Source organism: Diceros bicornis, chromosome 11 (assembly GCF_020826845.1).
Source record: "Diceros bicornis minor isolate mBicDic1 chromosome 11, mDicBic1.mat.cur, whole genome shotgun sequence".
NCBI lineage: Eukaryota > Metazoa > Chordata > Mammalia > Perissodactyla > Rhinocerotidae > Diceros > Diceros bicornis.
Window position 1 is genome coordinate 61,141,217 of NC_080750.1, and position 16,356 is coordinate 61,157,572.

Here is a 16,356-nt window from a genome sequence, read left to right on the forward strand (position 1 = left end):
CCCTCCAGTATTATTATCTATCATATGTTAAAATACAAATTTAAGGAATGGCCATTGCATAATTCATAGAGATGAAAGCGAAGGAGTGCAAAATTATTCAAGCATATTCAAATACAGCCTTACAGCTGAATCCTTTCCTGGCCTTTAACCCACAGCTCCTTACCTCTTCATTTACATTAACAAGCCAGGCTGGATAATGTGTATTTAAGTGGGGTTGCCTGAAGGCACCTTTGCTAAAAACAACTATTAAAATAAAACAATTAATTCATTTACATTTTTATTATAGCTTTAAAAATATGAATTGTTTGGCTGATAGTTTTTTAAAAATTTCTGTTACTTTGTAAGGTTTTATATAATATCTTCATATCATGAAATACATTTTAAAATACTTAATTTAAAATTATTGCTAAGTTACAGGAAGATATTTAAAGTTACTGTAAATAATTTATATAGATATTTTTATCAATTTCTATTTATCTAAATAGACAATTTTATATTTCATTATTTTATAAACCCCCAAATTATTGTTTTTTTATAAACCCCAAAATTATTGTTTAACACTTAAAGTACATTTCTGAATGGCTTAAAGAATAAAGCTAATGATAAGGGGTTGAAAAAGGGTATTGACTGATAGCGCACACACAGGCAGCAGATAGGAAAAAATATATGATGCGCTGCTTTAAGGGAATGGAGTAGACTTATTTGGAATTTATGAAGTAAAAGTCATTTCTTGATGAAGATAGACTTTTTTTTATCACTTAGAGCGACATCATATTGGAAGAGGCTGCCTTCCGAGTAATGAGCTACCCACTGCTCTAAGAATTTTAGGAGGATGTGGATGATTTTGTACCAGGAATGTAATGGTGAAGATTCTGACATTGGAGGGAAGCTGAACTGAAACACCTCAAGGGTTTATTTTTCATTCTAAGGATACACATGGGAGACAGTTAAAACGAATTTGAAGAAAGAAAGAATTATAAAACTTTCAAAGTTAAATCGAGTCTTCTTAGAAGAATAGGTTTATGTATGTTCACATCAACTGTTCTCACTTGTGGAACTTGTCAATAATCCAGAATTTCATGTCTTACTCCAAACACACTGAATTCAGCACCTAGAATAGGGCCAGGTATGTAGAGGGTGCTTGATGAATATTTGTTTAACCAATGATTGAATCATAATCTCCCATGCTGAACACCAGTGTGTATATATTTTTAAAAACACGTAAGGAATTCTGATGTACAGCCAGGGATCAGAATCATTATTTTTTGTGTAATATTCCACCACCTTTAAAATTCTCTTCTTCTTTTGCTTATGTATAAACCATAAAAAATACTGAGAAAATTGCCTAAGACACTATGAAATCATCCAATATTACTAGTTATTAGTAGCTGTCTTTGGAAGAACTGGTTGACAACTATTTAGTCGTTCTTCAAAGACAGTCCAAGTAGTGTTTTAGAATTCTATTGGTGATAGTTGGAGAAAAATTTGATCCTTATAACTTTGTTCATGTGCTGTTGAGGCAAAATATTATGGTTTCGTAATTAAGAGATGGCCAAATCAGATGACTACACTGCTCATATTTCCCACTGGAAATCATTTATATTGCAAAATAAACCACAGTATTATAGACCACTTCCTTTGCATTCCCAATTTGAAGGAATTTATCCCATTAACGACATATAATTATATGTATGCGTGTATGCATGAATGTGTAAGAGAAGGAAAAGAAAAGAGATGAAGACAGCATTAAGACAGAAAGTGTAGGAAAAACAAACAAACAAAAAGAGTAAGAGGATCCTAGCTACTAGCTCGGGATTTCTTTATCATTTGGCCTGATTTCTGAGAGAAGCATGTCCAGAATATTTTCCCTGCCCTAATTATTTTCAAAACCTAGGGAGTTATATTTTATGCATGAGCTCTAAGCATGAAAAATATTCATCACTTTACTTTTTAAGTAATTAGAATAGCAACTGTCTCCCTATGGAAGTTCACTGTCTAATATCAGTAGCTTTGAAAGAGAAATGGGAACTGAGATAAGAGTTTAATTTTAAAGTTAATTAAATTAATACAATTTATGGTGTACATTGCTTATTTATTCATGAAGAGTTTATATAAAAATGAGAATAAAATGTGATTGCTATATTTATCATTATTTATAGTTCATGAACAAGAAAATAAAAACCAACATATCTGCTAAAGAAGTCACCTCTCAGAAAGGAATAAAAGTGCAACCAGTGTTATGGGTATTTTATTTGCATTCAATGAAGAGGGAACTTGTGTGTCCATACATACTGTATTTTCTAAAATATTGTATTAAAAAGCACCATATTGTCTTACAGCCACAAGCTGTAATTCTTCTTACCATTTTTAGCATTACTTTAAAATGTCAAAGTGATGAGGTGATAAACTTCAAGGTCTAAAATATGTCATGGAAACTAGAGCAAGTACCTGTGTGCTTAGGTAAAAGTTATTCTTCAGGGATCATTGAGATGGACATGATTATTCCTGCACTGCTCTGATTGGTATTGTGACTCCAAATAGACGATGTAGTAAGGAATTATAAAGGCATCGTGGAGAACAAGACTCAGTTGTCATTATATTCAAAATTTCAGTCTTTTATAGAATTCTAATCTTCTTGGCTGTAACTTTCCACTGCCCATTATACAGATAAGTTCACCTAAGAAAGTGGTCTTGTTAAAGTCATTTGAAAAACTGAACCAGAAAGTCCTTCAATTTTGCTTCAGCAGATTACATAATGTTGGGTATAGTTTTAAGAGATATTGAAATTTGACACAAAAAATTGCGTGGTTTTTGCAACTAAATTCTTCTCTGAAATGCACATAAAGCTAGCAACTGACAATGTAAGTTAAGTTTATAGTCTCTCAGCGTGGATTGTGCTAAAGTTTCAATATCTCTATAACAGCGTGTAACTCAGTCCAGAAGCCAAGGATAGGCAATGAAATTATCTAGTTCAAAAATTGAATACCCAAATTAACAAGCAAATGTAGTTATCATAATTGTGCTTAATAGGTGAGTATAATTCAAAAGACAAGCTTGCAATTATAAAGATGTAAAAAATATTCTCTGAGTCACTAAGACAATTCCTGACTAACCCCCTCAGTGAACTAAGATAATTATTAGTTTATAGGTTATACTTCCATTGATTATATTTGTCTTGAATAGACTGTTAAAATTAAAATGCCTTGCAGGGAGAAACTATGTTTATTCTTTTAATGTGTTTTAATCAAGTCCATTATTTTATATCTTTGCCTTGTCAGCATCACTGAACACTGATGGTCTGTATATAAATTTATGCTATATACTTGGAATGGCTTGCCTTTCTTTCTGCATCAATCTAGATGAGAAATACAGATGGCTTGTGCTGATAAATTTTGAGAGTTTTTTATCTATGTTGCAAAGTACGTGAAATTTATTTTGGAGTAGGAGACATGACCTCAAAGATTGTTAATGAATGATTGGTCTAAGGACTGTGGCGCATTTTCATTCTCAGAGCACTCTAAATTGTTCCTAGGGGACACCTGTGAATTTCAGTATTGCCAATTTTCTACTTTTAATACTGAGAGTATTTTCTACTTTTAATATTGGCAAGTCCCGTATTCCCTCAAGTCCATTTCATGGAATGTCTACTTTATAGATGAGAGGAAAATTTAGCCGCCAATATAATATTCAGTGCTCTGAAATGACCAGCAGGTTGAGGTTTATAATGTTAAGAATTGAAAAGTATATTTTTAAAAATAGGAGAAAAACATTTAGAAAAGGGAATGTATGATATAGAAGATACACCTATTTTTCTCATAACTGTTTAAGTTGCACAGAATGCTAAAGTAGTTAACAACTTGCTCTCTTCTGTTAAACATGTTGGCTTCTTCTTTCTTGTTTTTTTTAAAATAAAATTTACATTATCTTCCATACGATACTGGGAATTCATAAACCTAGTGTATGTATTCATATTTTAGGGATATATAGATTTTAAATCATTTATAATTCAAAATTAAGGTAAAGGTTATTAGAACATGTCCATAGAATAGGAATTGATTATAGAATAAGATAAGTAGTCATAACGATCCCTAAATACAGCAACTGGAAGTTGGATGGGCTCTCCAGGTGAGTAACTATCATGGAGAAACATCTGGAAGGTTGGAGAAATTTTAAAGACCCTTGGCTGTCTTGCTTCTACAGTTTCTTTCTGGATTCTATTTTAAGTAGTAAAGAAAGTTCTAGGTCCCACTATAGTTGAACTCCAATTCTAATGGTTGGGAAAGAAATAGAAGAATGGCATGTATATGCTAAGGTACAAGGTTTCTTAAAAATTCATATACTAGGGAACCATATATTTCAATGGTTGAGATAAGTAATTATAAAAAAAGGGAAATAAACTGCATATACAAAAATTACAAACTTTCTAATGTGGCTATTTCAAAATACTTCAGCATATCCATGTTAGAATTCCAACTTACGTGTGGGTAGTTAGTGCATATGCACACATTTTTATTTTCTCACCATTAATAGTTTTTTGGTTGGTTTAATTTGAAATATTAGGGTTTGACACAGGGCATATTGAGGCAAATACTACTGTGGGATCCTAGCTACAATGTAGTTTTCCAGTTTTACAGGGTCATTAGAGGGGACCCTATAAAATTCCTGTGAACATTTTGGATTCAGCCATATTTGCCTTGTCACTGTTGCCATATGAGTGAAGGCTGTCAGAGTATTTTCTTAGTGTAGTAAGATAATGATAAGTATATACAGCTAAGCAAAGTATACTACTTTTGAGATACAGAGATTTCTACCATACCAACTCCCCTGCTGACAAGTTGTCTCATGGCTAGTATTTTTACATTTGATGTTTCAGATTTAAAAAAGAGACATTTTTAATGTTCTCAAATGTGAAAACAAGTAATGTCTGTGAATTTCTTTTGGGACATAAGTCCATTATATTTCTGTTTGCTTTTGGCAGATTTCACTTAATTTAAGCAATGATGGAGAACTTTTGAAATAAGACGTATGAAGTATAGAAAAACATACTCAAGTATTTCAGAGACATAGTGAGATGATGTGGTTTATCATTACTTCAAACCGCCCAGCTTATCCTCAGAGAACACAAACAACATATCTTGCCGTAATCTATCTTTAGCACAAGAATATATTTCCTTGGTTTTGGTTCATACACACCAAATGAAGAAACATATGTTTAACTTTTGGGTTCTCAGTTCTCAAAATAAGTAAAGTAGATAATAATAACTTCTTTCAGTTGTGGCATTTGCACTTAATGCCAAACATAATGATTTTTTTCCTAATAGTGTTTTAAATTACTCATAAAGAAGGAGAATTTGGTTTTTTACTAACAAAAATTGCTGACCATACATTATTTTTTTATTTGTTATTTAAGTTAAGTTATTTATTAAAGTTATTTAAAAAGAAATACAATTGGATAGACCAAAGTTCAATAACATTGAGAAATTTTTAGCTTTTATTTATTTTTTGTAAGGAAGATCAACCCTGAGCTAACATCTACCAATCCTCCTCTCTTTTTGCTGAAGAAGACTGGCCCTGGGCTAACAACTATGCTCATCTTCCTCTACTTTATATGGGACGCCGCCACAGCCTGGCCTGACAAAGCGGTGCGTTGGTACGCGCCCGGGATCTGAACCTGTGAACTCTGGGCACCACAGCAGAGCACGCGCACTTAACTCCTACACCACCAGGCCAGCCCGGAGAAATTTTTAGCTTTTAATGGCAGTTCTTGCTTTTGGTTTGAGAGTGGTTATGGGTCAGAAAATAGTACTATCTGGTTCAGGACCTGGCTTATTTTTCCCTCAAATCTGAGTTAATCGCTTTCTTAATGTTTAAACACTTCTCTGTCAATAATTTGGTACACGGAGTTTCCATTTAGCAAATATGACCAATAATCAAATATGTCTAAAATACAACATTAATGATAAAAATAATGCAAAAAATAACAAAACAAAAAAAATCAGAGTCTGGATCAATTTAACTAAGAGCTCTATCATATATTTGAATTGATTACACTGCACAAAATGAGTTAATGCCCTACTGTGGGGGAAATAATTCCATGGGGTTGCTGATACGTTTTAAGTAAAAATTATTCACATCTAGTGAATGGCTTATATATTGAAATCATTAATTCAGAAATATAAAAACAATCAATCTTCGCTTTACAGAAACGACTTAGTCATATAATTTAGAATTAAAATCTTCCCTCCTTACATTTGGAGCTAGGAGTTTGAATTCATATATGTTGATGGGAAACTGTTCTTATTTAAAAATCTTTTCATAAATCCATTTTGTTTTCATTAAATTTGTTTTTATCAAAGTGTAAATACTATAATCCCATTGACTTTTAAAGTCTCATTCTAAGCTAAAATATAAAAGTCTTACTGAATTTCATTTAATTATATCAAAACATTAAACGTAATTACATACAGACAATTAAGCAGCTATTAAATATCTAACAAAACAAGGATGCTGGCTTGAATCTTTCAGTGTTTGGCAATAATTAAAAATACATAGCTATAACACTTATTTAAAAACAATAACGTTGTTTTCAGTATTTCCACCTTCATTCATAGAGATATAAAGTTAAGAAAAGTAGATTTTTCATATAATATGATCTCTTAAGCCATTTGTTTTAAATTTACAAAGAGGGAAATTTAGTATTCTAAACAATTAAATTTAGTATCTAAACAATAAACATTTTTTATTTTAATCTTCTAATTTGAAATTATTTTTGTTACTACCTAAGCTGGTCTGATAGTATTTGTATGTACAATCCTCTATTACTGTTGAATGAGTTTTCCACTGAATTAATTGATTATTTTTTATTTTGTAACTACAGTATAAGAAAATATTTTAAAGCCCCAAACTACTAATTTTTTTCTCTTCAACATTTCCCCTTTTTTCTTTTATAAAGCTTATTGTGCAAATTTTACTTTTGTAAGATTTAATATCATTGAATTAAAAATCAAGGAATTCCAAAGTAGTTTTCACATGTACTATTATGTGGTATGTAAAATACGAACACATTGGCAGTAATACTTCCACTTATATGATTTACTGTGAGAGAACAGATAATTTTAAATTAATATGAAATAGAATCCCCATAACATATATATTTTCTCTCCATTAAAAGAATCTTAATCTGCCTCATGACTTTGCATAGCAAATCATAATAATACCTTTCCATGTGCCATTTTAATACAATGGTCATCATTGGTACACCACCCACACGTACATACACACACATACACATCCGTGGCAAAGGAACTTTCTTTTGAATTGACCATTTGCACTTGCATGTCCCCAGAGACTTAATCTTGTTGCTGATGAATATCCTCATGCCTAAGAATTTTATAGATAACCCAGTAAAAAATATTAAAAATCAAAAAGGCTAATGGGAAGCAGGCTCGGGAGATGGTGTCAATCTTCTTGGCCCGGTCGATGAAGACTTTTTTCATTTCGTCAGGACTTTTCGGCATTACCTGGACAGGATGGTTTGGGCCCTTTGGGGTCACACCGTCCTTTGCTTGCAGACATGGTCCCATTCCATAGGCTGTAAAGCTGAATCGATTTTCCCTTACCTCATCATCCTATCATAAGAAAAACATAGGAAAACACTTTAGTCATGGAATAGAGCATATATAACAGGCATTTCAGAATCATAACAAGCTTTATCATGATAAATGTTAACATTATTATAATGAAAAGATAACTGAAGCATATAAAGATGAGTTGCTTTTTTTCCTGTTCAAGTTTTATTGATTTATGCTGCATCATATAGATATGTCCATTAAGAAATATGAAACTCTCAAATGATATGTTTTAATGGAAAAACTAAACATTCTGGTATTGTCTACATATTGCTAAAATATCTAAATAATTTTATTTATTTATTTTTTCCCCCCAAAGCCCCAGTAGATTGTTGTATGTCATAGATGCACATCCTTCTAGCTGCTGTATGTGGGACGTGGCCTCAGCATGGCCGGAGAAGCGGTGCGTCGGTGTGCGCCGGGGATCCGAACCCCGGGCCGCCAGCAGCGGAGCGCGTGCACTTAACTGCTAAGCCACGGGGCCGGCCCTAAAATATCTAAATAAATTGATCAAGAAAAAAATTATTGGGATATGTTATATATGTTCATGTCCTAGATTTTTTTACATTATGTGTCTAAATGGGTAAATATATGATGTCAAAGGGGAAAATATCAGGATTGTTGATGGAATTTTTCTTTTGTTTGGAGGCAAACTTTTTAATGCTTGTTTCCTACAATTTTACATTACTTCATTGGAAAATACAGTCTAGTTCAACAACACTGCTTGGTTTTTGCTACCCTCACTTAATGCTACTTCTATGTTTCCATTTGGAGGACTGTAAGATAGTCACATATTCTAGTTTATATACAATTACTTTTCAGGTACATTGATTTAGTTTAAACTATGAATGTAATTTGGCAGAGGTTTATTTCATGTTAAAGAAAATTATAACTTATGTTCTAAAAAGTATTGTTACTTTTCTCTTAAATGTTACAAATTGAAGAGAATCCTCCATGTATGTACATGAAAAGAAAACCAATATTTAAAGGAAAAATTATTTAATAAACATATGATAAATGAAATGTATTCATGATAGGAAAATATGGTACATGTATTTAATAATTTATAATGAAATTCACTCATGAATAATTTAATTTAATGCATTTATTTAGAATGTAACAGTATACGGCTGCCAATTAATTGGATTTTTTTGCTACTAAAATTGAAAGTTTAAAAGATGACATTTTATCAAGTTATTATAGCTCTCCTTTTAAGAAAGTAATTTTTAATAGTAACATAGATAAAGTAACTAATTGACTCAAACTCTTGAAAAATTATTTTTCGTCTGTGAAAGTAGAGGCTCAATGAACAGTGTATTACAAAATATGAAGGTGAAAAATAGAAATTAAAATGGATTCTAAAAATGAGAAGATGATCAAAGTTGATGTAATAATGTATAAAATAGTTTTGGGGGGAATTATGAAGTAAGGCAATTCCACCTGAAAAACAAAAACATATAATTATTGGAAAATATCTCAACTGTAAGGTATATAAGCAATTGAATTTTGAGGAAACAAGTCTGAAATAAAAGCTGATGATCCAAATTATGTGTAACTACTGTTGTAATCTTGCAAAAATCGGAAATTGATTTTTCAGTAGTCCTTACTAAAGATGTTCATTTATATTGACTTTTTTAGCTTCCATGGAAATTTTAAGGTTAAATTATTGTTTGCTTTGAAATTTCTATATTTTGAAAAAAAGTGGATATACTATGAATTAAACTGTTCTTATGTAAGTGCTGAAATAGCATCCTTATAATTTAGTAAATCATGCTGGTATTTGCATTCCAGAAGGAAAACATAGGTCACTTGGGTAATTTGGACAATTTTTGTGTGCAAGCCAGCTGAAGGCTGAAGTATAAAGTAGTAATTACATTAGCCCATGTATTCAAAAAATCCATCTCAAAATAGGACAAAAGATAACTCCTCAATGAGCGTTTACAATGAGGTGTTGACCTATTAGTTGAACCAACTGAGAGACTGATTACAAAAATGCTAAGATTTTGGGATTCTAGCTGCTGTGTTTAGTAAAGTAGAACGCATTGACTACATTGTTTTTTGCAGTTTTATTGAGAAATAATGGACACACATCACTGAATAAGTTTACGGTGTACAGCATGATGGTTTGACTTAACGTATATTGTGAAATGATTGCCACAATAGGTTTAGTTAACGTCCATCATCTAATGTAGATACAGTAAAAAGAGAAGAAAAAAATTTCTCCTTGTGATGAGAGCCCTTAGGATTTAGTCTCTTAACAACTTTCCTATATACCATACAGCCATGTTAGCAATAGTCATCATGTTGTACTTTACATCCGTAGTACTTGTTTATCTTATAACTGGAAGTTTGTACCTTTTAATCATCTTCCTTCGTTGACTACATTTATAACCATTTGTTCTGGAGAACTTATTATTTTCAAACCTTTGGAGACCCCAGCTGCTCATCTCAAAATAGAGACAATCCTTTTAAGATTTAACATATTTAGTGAACAACTGTATTTTTCTCAACTGTATCTTTCCACATAACTGACTGTGAGTAAAGGGTTAACATCAGGCCTGGGCTGTTTCAGGACTGCTGAGACTGACTTCTGATCCCTCCAGCATCATTTCCTTGAAAACAATAGAGTTAAGCTAAATGGGGAATGTGGAGTTTGCTTCATTTACAGTGAAGGCCAGCGCCTGCAGTGCTGTGCAGTAGCCTGAGGCCTATGGCCTACGTGACCGGATGGTCTACAAGTCTGTGGGAAAAGAAGGCTGTGGCTTCTCTGTGTTGAGGTGATCATATATGCTTGGACTTTTGTTTGTGGCAGCTGTATCGACATGCCCACGTGGGAGAGGGGCAAAAGAAGCTGTGCTCTAACTGCCCGGCCTCCTGATGAGATGAAGATGCTGTCTCCAATGCGTCGCCTGCCTCACATGCTCCTGGAGGACTGAGTAAATGTTATATTAGTTAAAGCCTATTGTGTCTGGAGGGTCTGATTGACAATTTGAACCCAAAATCTCAGCGGTGGTGACAAGCTGACCTGGCTTTCGGATCATTTCAGACTCAATACTGCCAAAGGTTCTGGGAGGGAGTTCTGATGAGAACGTGATACCTGCCCTGGCTATGAGGTAGCAAAAGCTCTGTGGAAAATAACTGGGGATAAACTTTACTATTGGAATGTGGATGACACAGACTTATCCTTTGTTGAATTGGCAGGTGAGTGAATAGTGAGATAAAACTGAGGGGAAAGATGTCAAGATTCAATTAATTCCTTGTCTCCTGTTAATTGATTATCCACCAGAACTAAAACCACTTGAGGGAAGTAGAAATGAGAGCAAGTAAAGCAAGCAGCTTCATGGCCTGTGCTCAAGACGAAAACAAAGTCCAGCTGGGACTTGGAAGGACATTGTACTTAATCTTGAGTCACTTCTCCGCAACCCCAGGCCAATGACACTGGAAACTAGTGACTACTGTGCAGCCCTGTCCAAAAGAAATATAATGAGAGCCACAAATGAAAGCCATGTGTATTACTTTAAATTTAGATTTTACATTAGCTACATTTCAGCAAGTTAAAAGAAACAGGCAAAATTAATTTTAGTTTTTTAACTCGATATGTTCTAAATTTACTCAAAGTAAAAATTAAGGAGATATTTTACATTCTTTATTTCATACTAAGTCCTCGAAATCAGTGTATATTTTAACACACCTCAATTCAGACTATATGTCTAGCGCTCAATAGCCACACGTGGCTTGTAGCTATGGTATTGGATAAAGCAGTTGTAATATAAAGGAACTGGGTCTTTTTCCTGAAAAGTACCAGCAGATATCTGGGCAATCTGTGCTTTCCAGGATCTTTAGGTTAATTGACAGGAGCTGATAATTTTTTTTCCTGCTGCAGCATGAAAAGCAATGTTTGGTGTGCATGCCAACTCCTAACTTGCTGCAGCGTTGCTGTTCAGGAATTACTGGCAGGTGTGTAATCAATGACCCTTTTGGAGCGAGTGAAGCCTGGGGTGGTGTGAATCTAGGCTGAGAAGGGAAGCTGCCTGGTTCTCTCACGGCTGTGAAATGGAACGGCCCTTTAGAAGAAGTAGCTACGTGAAGGGAAATAGCAAACCTGGGCTGCCATATGATAATTAAAAAGCAGCCTAACCAAACCATATCCTCTGACCTAAACTCTGGTTGACGTGTGATTAGGGGAGTCCTTCAGGCGTGAGTTCTCCATGTGGCTCTCCTTTGGGAAGGCAGGAGGGTATATATGATTCATGGGTACATTTGCTCTCGTAGCTGCCATGCTGGGTTTCACTGATGGGAGAAATATCCGGGCTATTCAGAAGAAAGCTCATGGCCAGAGGTAAATCTATAGACTCTCTTTAGGTGGCTTTTAAGATACAGAAGGAAAATTGACAGGATTCCTATGAAAAATTTCCTGGCACATTATCACCAGCTGGGAGTAAGGAAATCTGTTCCAGTTCCGGCAGCTGCTTCCCTTGAGGAACCCTGTTAAATCTGCTGCTTTCATCTCAGAAGTTAAATCCAGTGATACCAATGGGGAATGGAAACAAAAGACACTGATACGAGTTGCTGAATTTACTCCATCCGTTAAGGCAGTTGAAACAAAGAAGACCGACTTGAAGGCCAGGATCTCTTTGCCCAATTCTGAATGGGGTTCCAAAGCCATGCTATGGTTAAAGTTGAATGGTTGGGGGTGGTGAACACAGCTTTTTAGGATTACTGGATGCCAGTGCACAATGTATGGTAATACTGCTGAGGAACAAGAATGAAATGTTAAGAGCAAAAGAGAAGCTGGCGGGATAGAGAAGGAGCCATAGTAATGCTGTGGTAGTAGGTATCATGGTCATAGTGAAAACTGCAGATAGGGAAATAAGGGACTAAAATATATCCAGTAGGTAGCATCACCTTTGGCTAAATGTATACTTGGAAAAGAGGTGACGCCAGAATGAAGGATATTGCCATTTCTGGCTTGAGCCTAATCTTGGGCAGTTGTTCCTTAGCCTAGTTGCAGTTGGATGTACTATAAAATGGGGGCCCTTAGAATTGCCTAAACCTTCCTCTGTAGTAACTATTAAACAGTACAAGATTTCAGGAAGATAAAAGAAACTCTCAGCTCCAATTAAGGAAATGGTGGAAGCAGGGGTGCTAGTCCCTTATTAATTTTCTCTAGAATAGCTCTGTCTGGCCTGTGATAAAACTAAATGGGTTCTGCAGGCTGACTGCTGAACACTTGGCTTCACTAAAGAAGTCCCCCAGCAGCCTCCACCATGATGGACATGGTGGGAACTGTTCAGGAGTTTCAGAAGGACAAAGGAGGCTGGTATACTTGGATAGAGTTAAAGTTTCCTTCTAATCCCAACCTAAAAACAAAAGTCAAACACTGTGTGGTGTAGACCCAGTTAAGGAAACCTGAATTCTCCAGCATATTGTCCCACCTGGTTGGAAACAGTTTGGTCCAGATCACTGTCAAAAATTAAGTTGGTTAATGATGCATGATAGTTTCCCTCTCCGAGGAGAAAGTCAAGGGAGAGTTTGGAAACTGCAGTGGCATATGTGACTAGGTAGAAGTGGCTAACTAATCCAGCTAAAATTCAGAGCCCAGCCCCATCAGTCTAGTTTCTGGAAATAACCTGGGCAAACCACTAGAGACAATTCGCAAACAATAAATGACAAACTTCTATCTCTTCTGGATCCTACTCTGAGAAAAATAGTTTGTAGCACTGTTTGAAATCCAGCAGATACATTTTGGATTTCTGTTGGCCACACTGTATAAAGTGACTGGAAGACAGACTGAATTTGAAAGGGGAACAAAGATAAACTATGAGAGATTGGAGATAGGTAATAGCCCAAGCTGTCTCTCTGACACCTTAAAATTCATGGACTGTAGGTATCAGCTACTAAAACACACGTAGAATGGAGTTTCTGGATAAAGCTCAACAGTAGCACCCGAGGTGGCTGCTAGGATTCTATATTAGAAAACTCTGTGATGCTGTGAGCAGCTATAATCTATTTGAATGACAGCTACTGGTATTATTTTGTGCTATGGTAGAAACAGGCCCTCACACTGAAGGAATCTGAAGGGCATCTGACTATATTTAGGCCTAGGATGTCTACCACGTCATGGGTAATGTCAAAAAGCCATTCCAATCTAAATTCTCTAATAAAATAAAAATGATATACTCAGGAACAAGCTAAGGAGAGTAACTTGGGCGAAGTACCTCATATCCACGAAAACGTAGCCTATCTGACAACAGACCAGTGATGGAATCTCTGGTTGAGATACCCAGAGTGGTATGAATGTCATAATTCTCATCCCACTGAGGCAAAACAGGTCACCTGGTTCACTAATGGAAACTCTCATACCTGCAGTAGAATGAGTAACTGCAGTTGAAGAAAGCAAGGTAAGTCTACCCAACGGGCTGACTTGAGAACCAGTATATGTGGCACTTTCAAAAGAATCAGTTCTTGCTCTCACAGCAATATCTGGATATTCAAAGATTCCTGGGCCCTAGCCTTGCTTTTTGGTCAGGCAAATGGGCCCTTGTTAAATGGACAATTAAGAACACCCCAGAGTAAGAGATGCAATTTCTTCTAGAAATTCCAAGGTAGAATTAAATTAGGTCATGTAATCCCTGCTTAGTTGTTGGCTCAGAAGGGGACTAGAGTGCCAAGGCAGATGTCTTGGACAGGTCATGGATGTAGCCATGGTGGTGTCCAGGCCATGCAGCAATGGACAAAACTATGACATATTCCTCTGTGGCCCAATGAAGCCATTGATATGGTGAGAACTTGTCCTGGATATTAACAAGAGACAAAATTGCTTGAAAATTGCCTTTGGGTAATTTCCTCTCCCAAGGACAAATGCTAACACACAGTTGGCAGATGGAATGCTTAGGGTCTTTGGCCCTGGCTTCTGAAGGATTGAATGGATTTTGGCAGAAATAGACAGCTAGCCCATCTTGGGCTTTGTTTACAAAGTAACAGAAGCCACAGCTGAAAATTCTATTAATGGCTTGGAACAAGTCATTTTTATATCAGTTTAGGCCCCTGGACTAGATCTCACTGGAGAAAGGAACACATGTAAAGATTGTCAGTGTATAAAATGGCCTAAGAGCACAGCATAATAAGGGCATATCATATCCCATCCATCCACAGATCAGTGGTTTAAAATAGAAATTGGAATGAGCAATTAAAAGCATCTATTGTTGGGGGCCGGTCTGGTGGAATAGCGGTTGGTTTGCACACTCTGCTTTGGCGGCTCGGGGTTCACCGGTTTGGATCCTGGGCACGGACCAACGCACTGCTCATCAGGCCATGCTGTGGCAGCGCCCCATGTAAAGTAGAGGAAGATGGGCACGGATGTTAGCCCAGGGCCAATCTTCCTCAGCAAAAAGCAGAGGATTGGCAACGGATGTTAGCTCAGGGCTAATCTTCCTCACAAACAAACCAAAAAAACAAAAAAAAATTATTGTTAAAGATAGAATGACAAGGACGTGAAGAGCTGGCTAGTTCACTGGAAGAGTGTGTAGACCATGTGGGTTTGAGTGATAGTAAGGAGGAATGCCTTTACAAAAGTGTCTGGTTTCTAGTGGTGAAAATGTGGGGGGTGGAGGGCAATGTTGTGACACAACTCTGTCTTTCCCACCTCACAGGTTTTTCTTTTGTGTTACCTGATATGGTGGTTCTGGGTCCACAATTGCATTTGCATTTTTTAGCTGAAGGGATCATTGCTGCTTATGATGCTATATATTTTTCTTTAAACTAGAAAGCCATTCATGCCCTCTGTGGGCAAGCTGACAAAAAGTCCTGTGCTTGAGTAGCTGCGAGGCCCCCCAATTAGATGAAGATACTTTATCTGCTCTCCTGCCTTTTATCCTTCTATAAAGTTAAGTAAATGACATATGAGATTAAAGCTTACTTCTGTCTTGTAAGTATGATTGCCTCCTCAATCCTGGAATCAGAGCTATGGTGCTGTACTGAACAAAAGCTACTTCACATTTGGATATTTGTTTTAATAGAAAATGACACATGTGAACAATTTAAACTTAATCATCTTCACATAGCCTCGGTCCATCATAAAAGCTAGCAACAACGTGTAAAATGACCATCATTCTATGCGCATGCAGTGATGATAGTCTAGGCGAGGGCAGTGTTTCTCATACTGTGGTCCACGTAACACCCACCTCGGAATCACTGGGAGGGATTGCTGAGATCCAGTTTTCTGGAACTCAGTTGCAGAGATTGGTGCTCATTAGCATTTAGGTTGTCGCAGTAATCTGCCTTTCCAACAAGCTCTCTAGGAGATTATAATGCAGTCAAGCTGTAGAAACAAGTTTCCAAGAAGCACAACGCAGCTCTCCTAGTCTGCTTAAACTCATAGTGATGGAACATTTTTTGAATTCCTCTAACACTTTCTAATTTACATTTTAAGTGGCAGTTTATGAAAACATACTCCGTAATGACTCGTGTTTTTTGTTGTTAGAGATGTGGAGTCAATTCCGACTCTCAGTGACCCTGTGGACAGCAGAGCGGAACCCTGCCTGGTCTTTTTGTGCCATCCTTTCACCTTCTGGTGCTGTATCAGACAATGCTCCTCCACTATTCATAGGGGTTTCAAGGCCAATTTTTTTGTAAGTGGGTGGCCAGGTCCTTCTTCCTAGTCTATCTTCGTCTGGAAGCTCTGCTGAAACATGTCCACTATGGGTGACTCTGCTGGTATTTTAAAAAC

At 36.0% G+C, this 16,356-nt stretch overlaps 1 protein-coding gene across 2 annotated transcripts in view; it reads right to left on the reverse strand.

Moving 5' to 3' along the window:
* Nucleotides 1-7,349: 7,349 nt before the first annotated feature.
* Nucleotides 7,350-16,356, reverse strand: part of GLRA3 (glycine receptor alpha 3) — a 178,997-nt gene continuing 169,990 nt past the window's right edge. For both annotated transcript variants that reach the window (XM_058549792.1, XM_058549793.1), the window contains one exon: nucleotides 7,350-7,628. In XM_058549792.1, coding sequence (XP_058405775.1) covers nucleotides 7,350-7,628 — 279 coding nt within the window. The remainder of the gene's footprint in view (nucleotides 7,629-16,356) is intronic.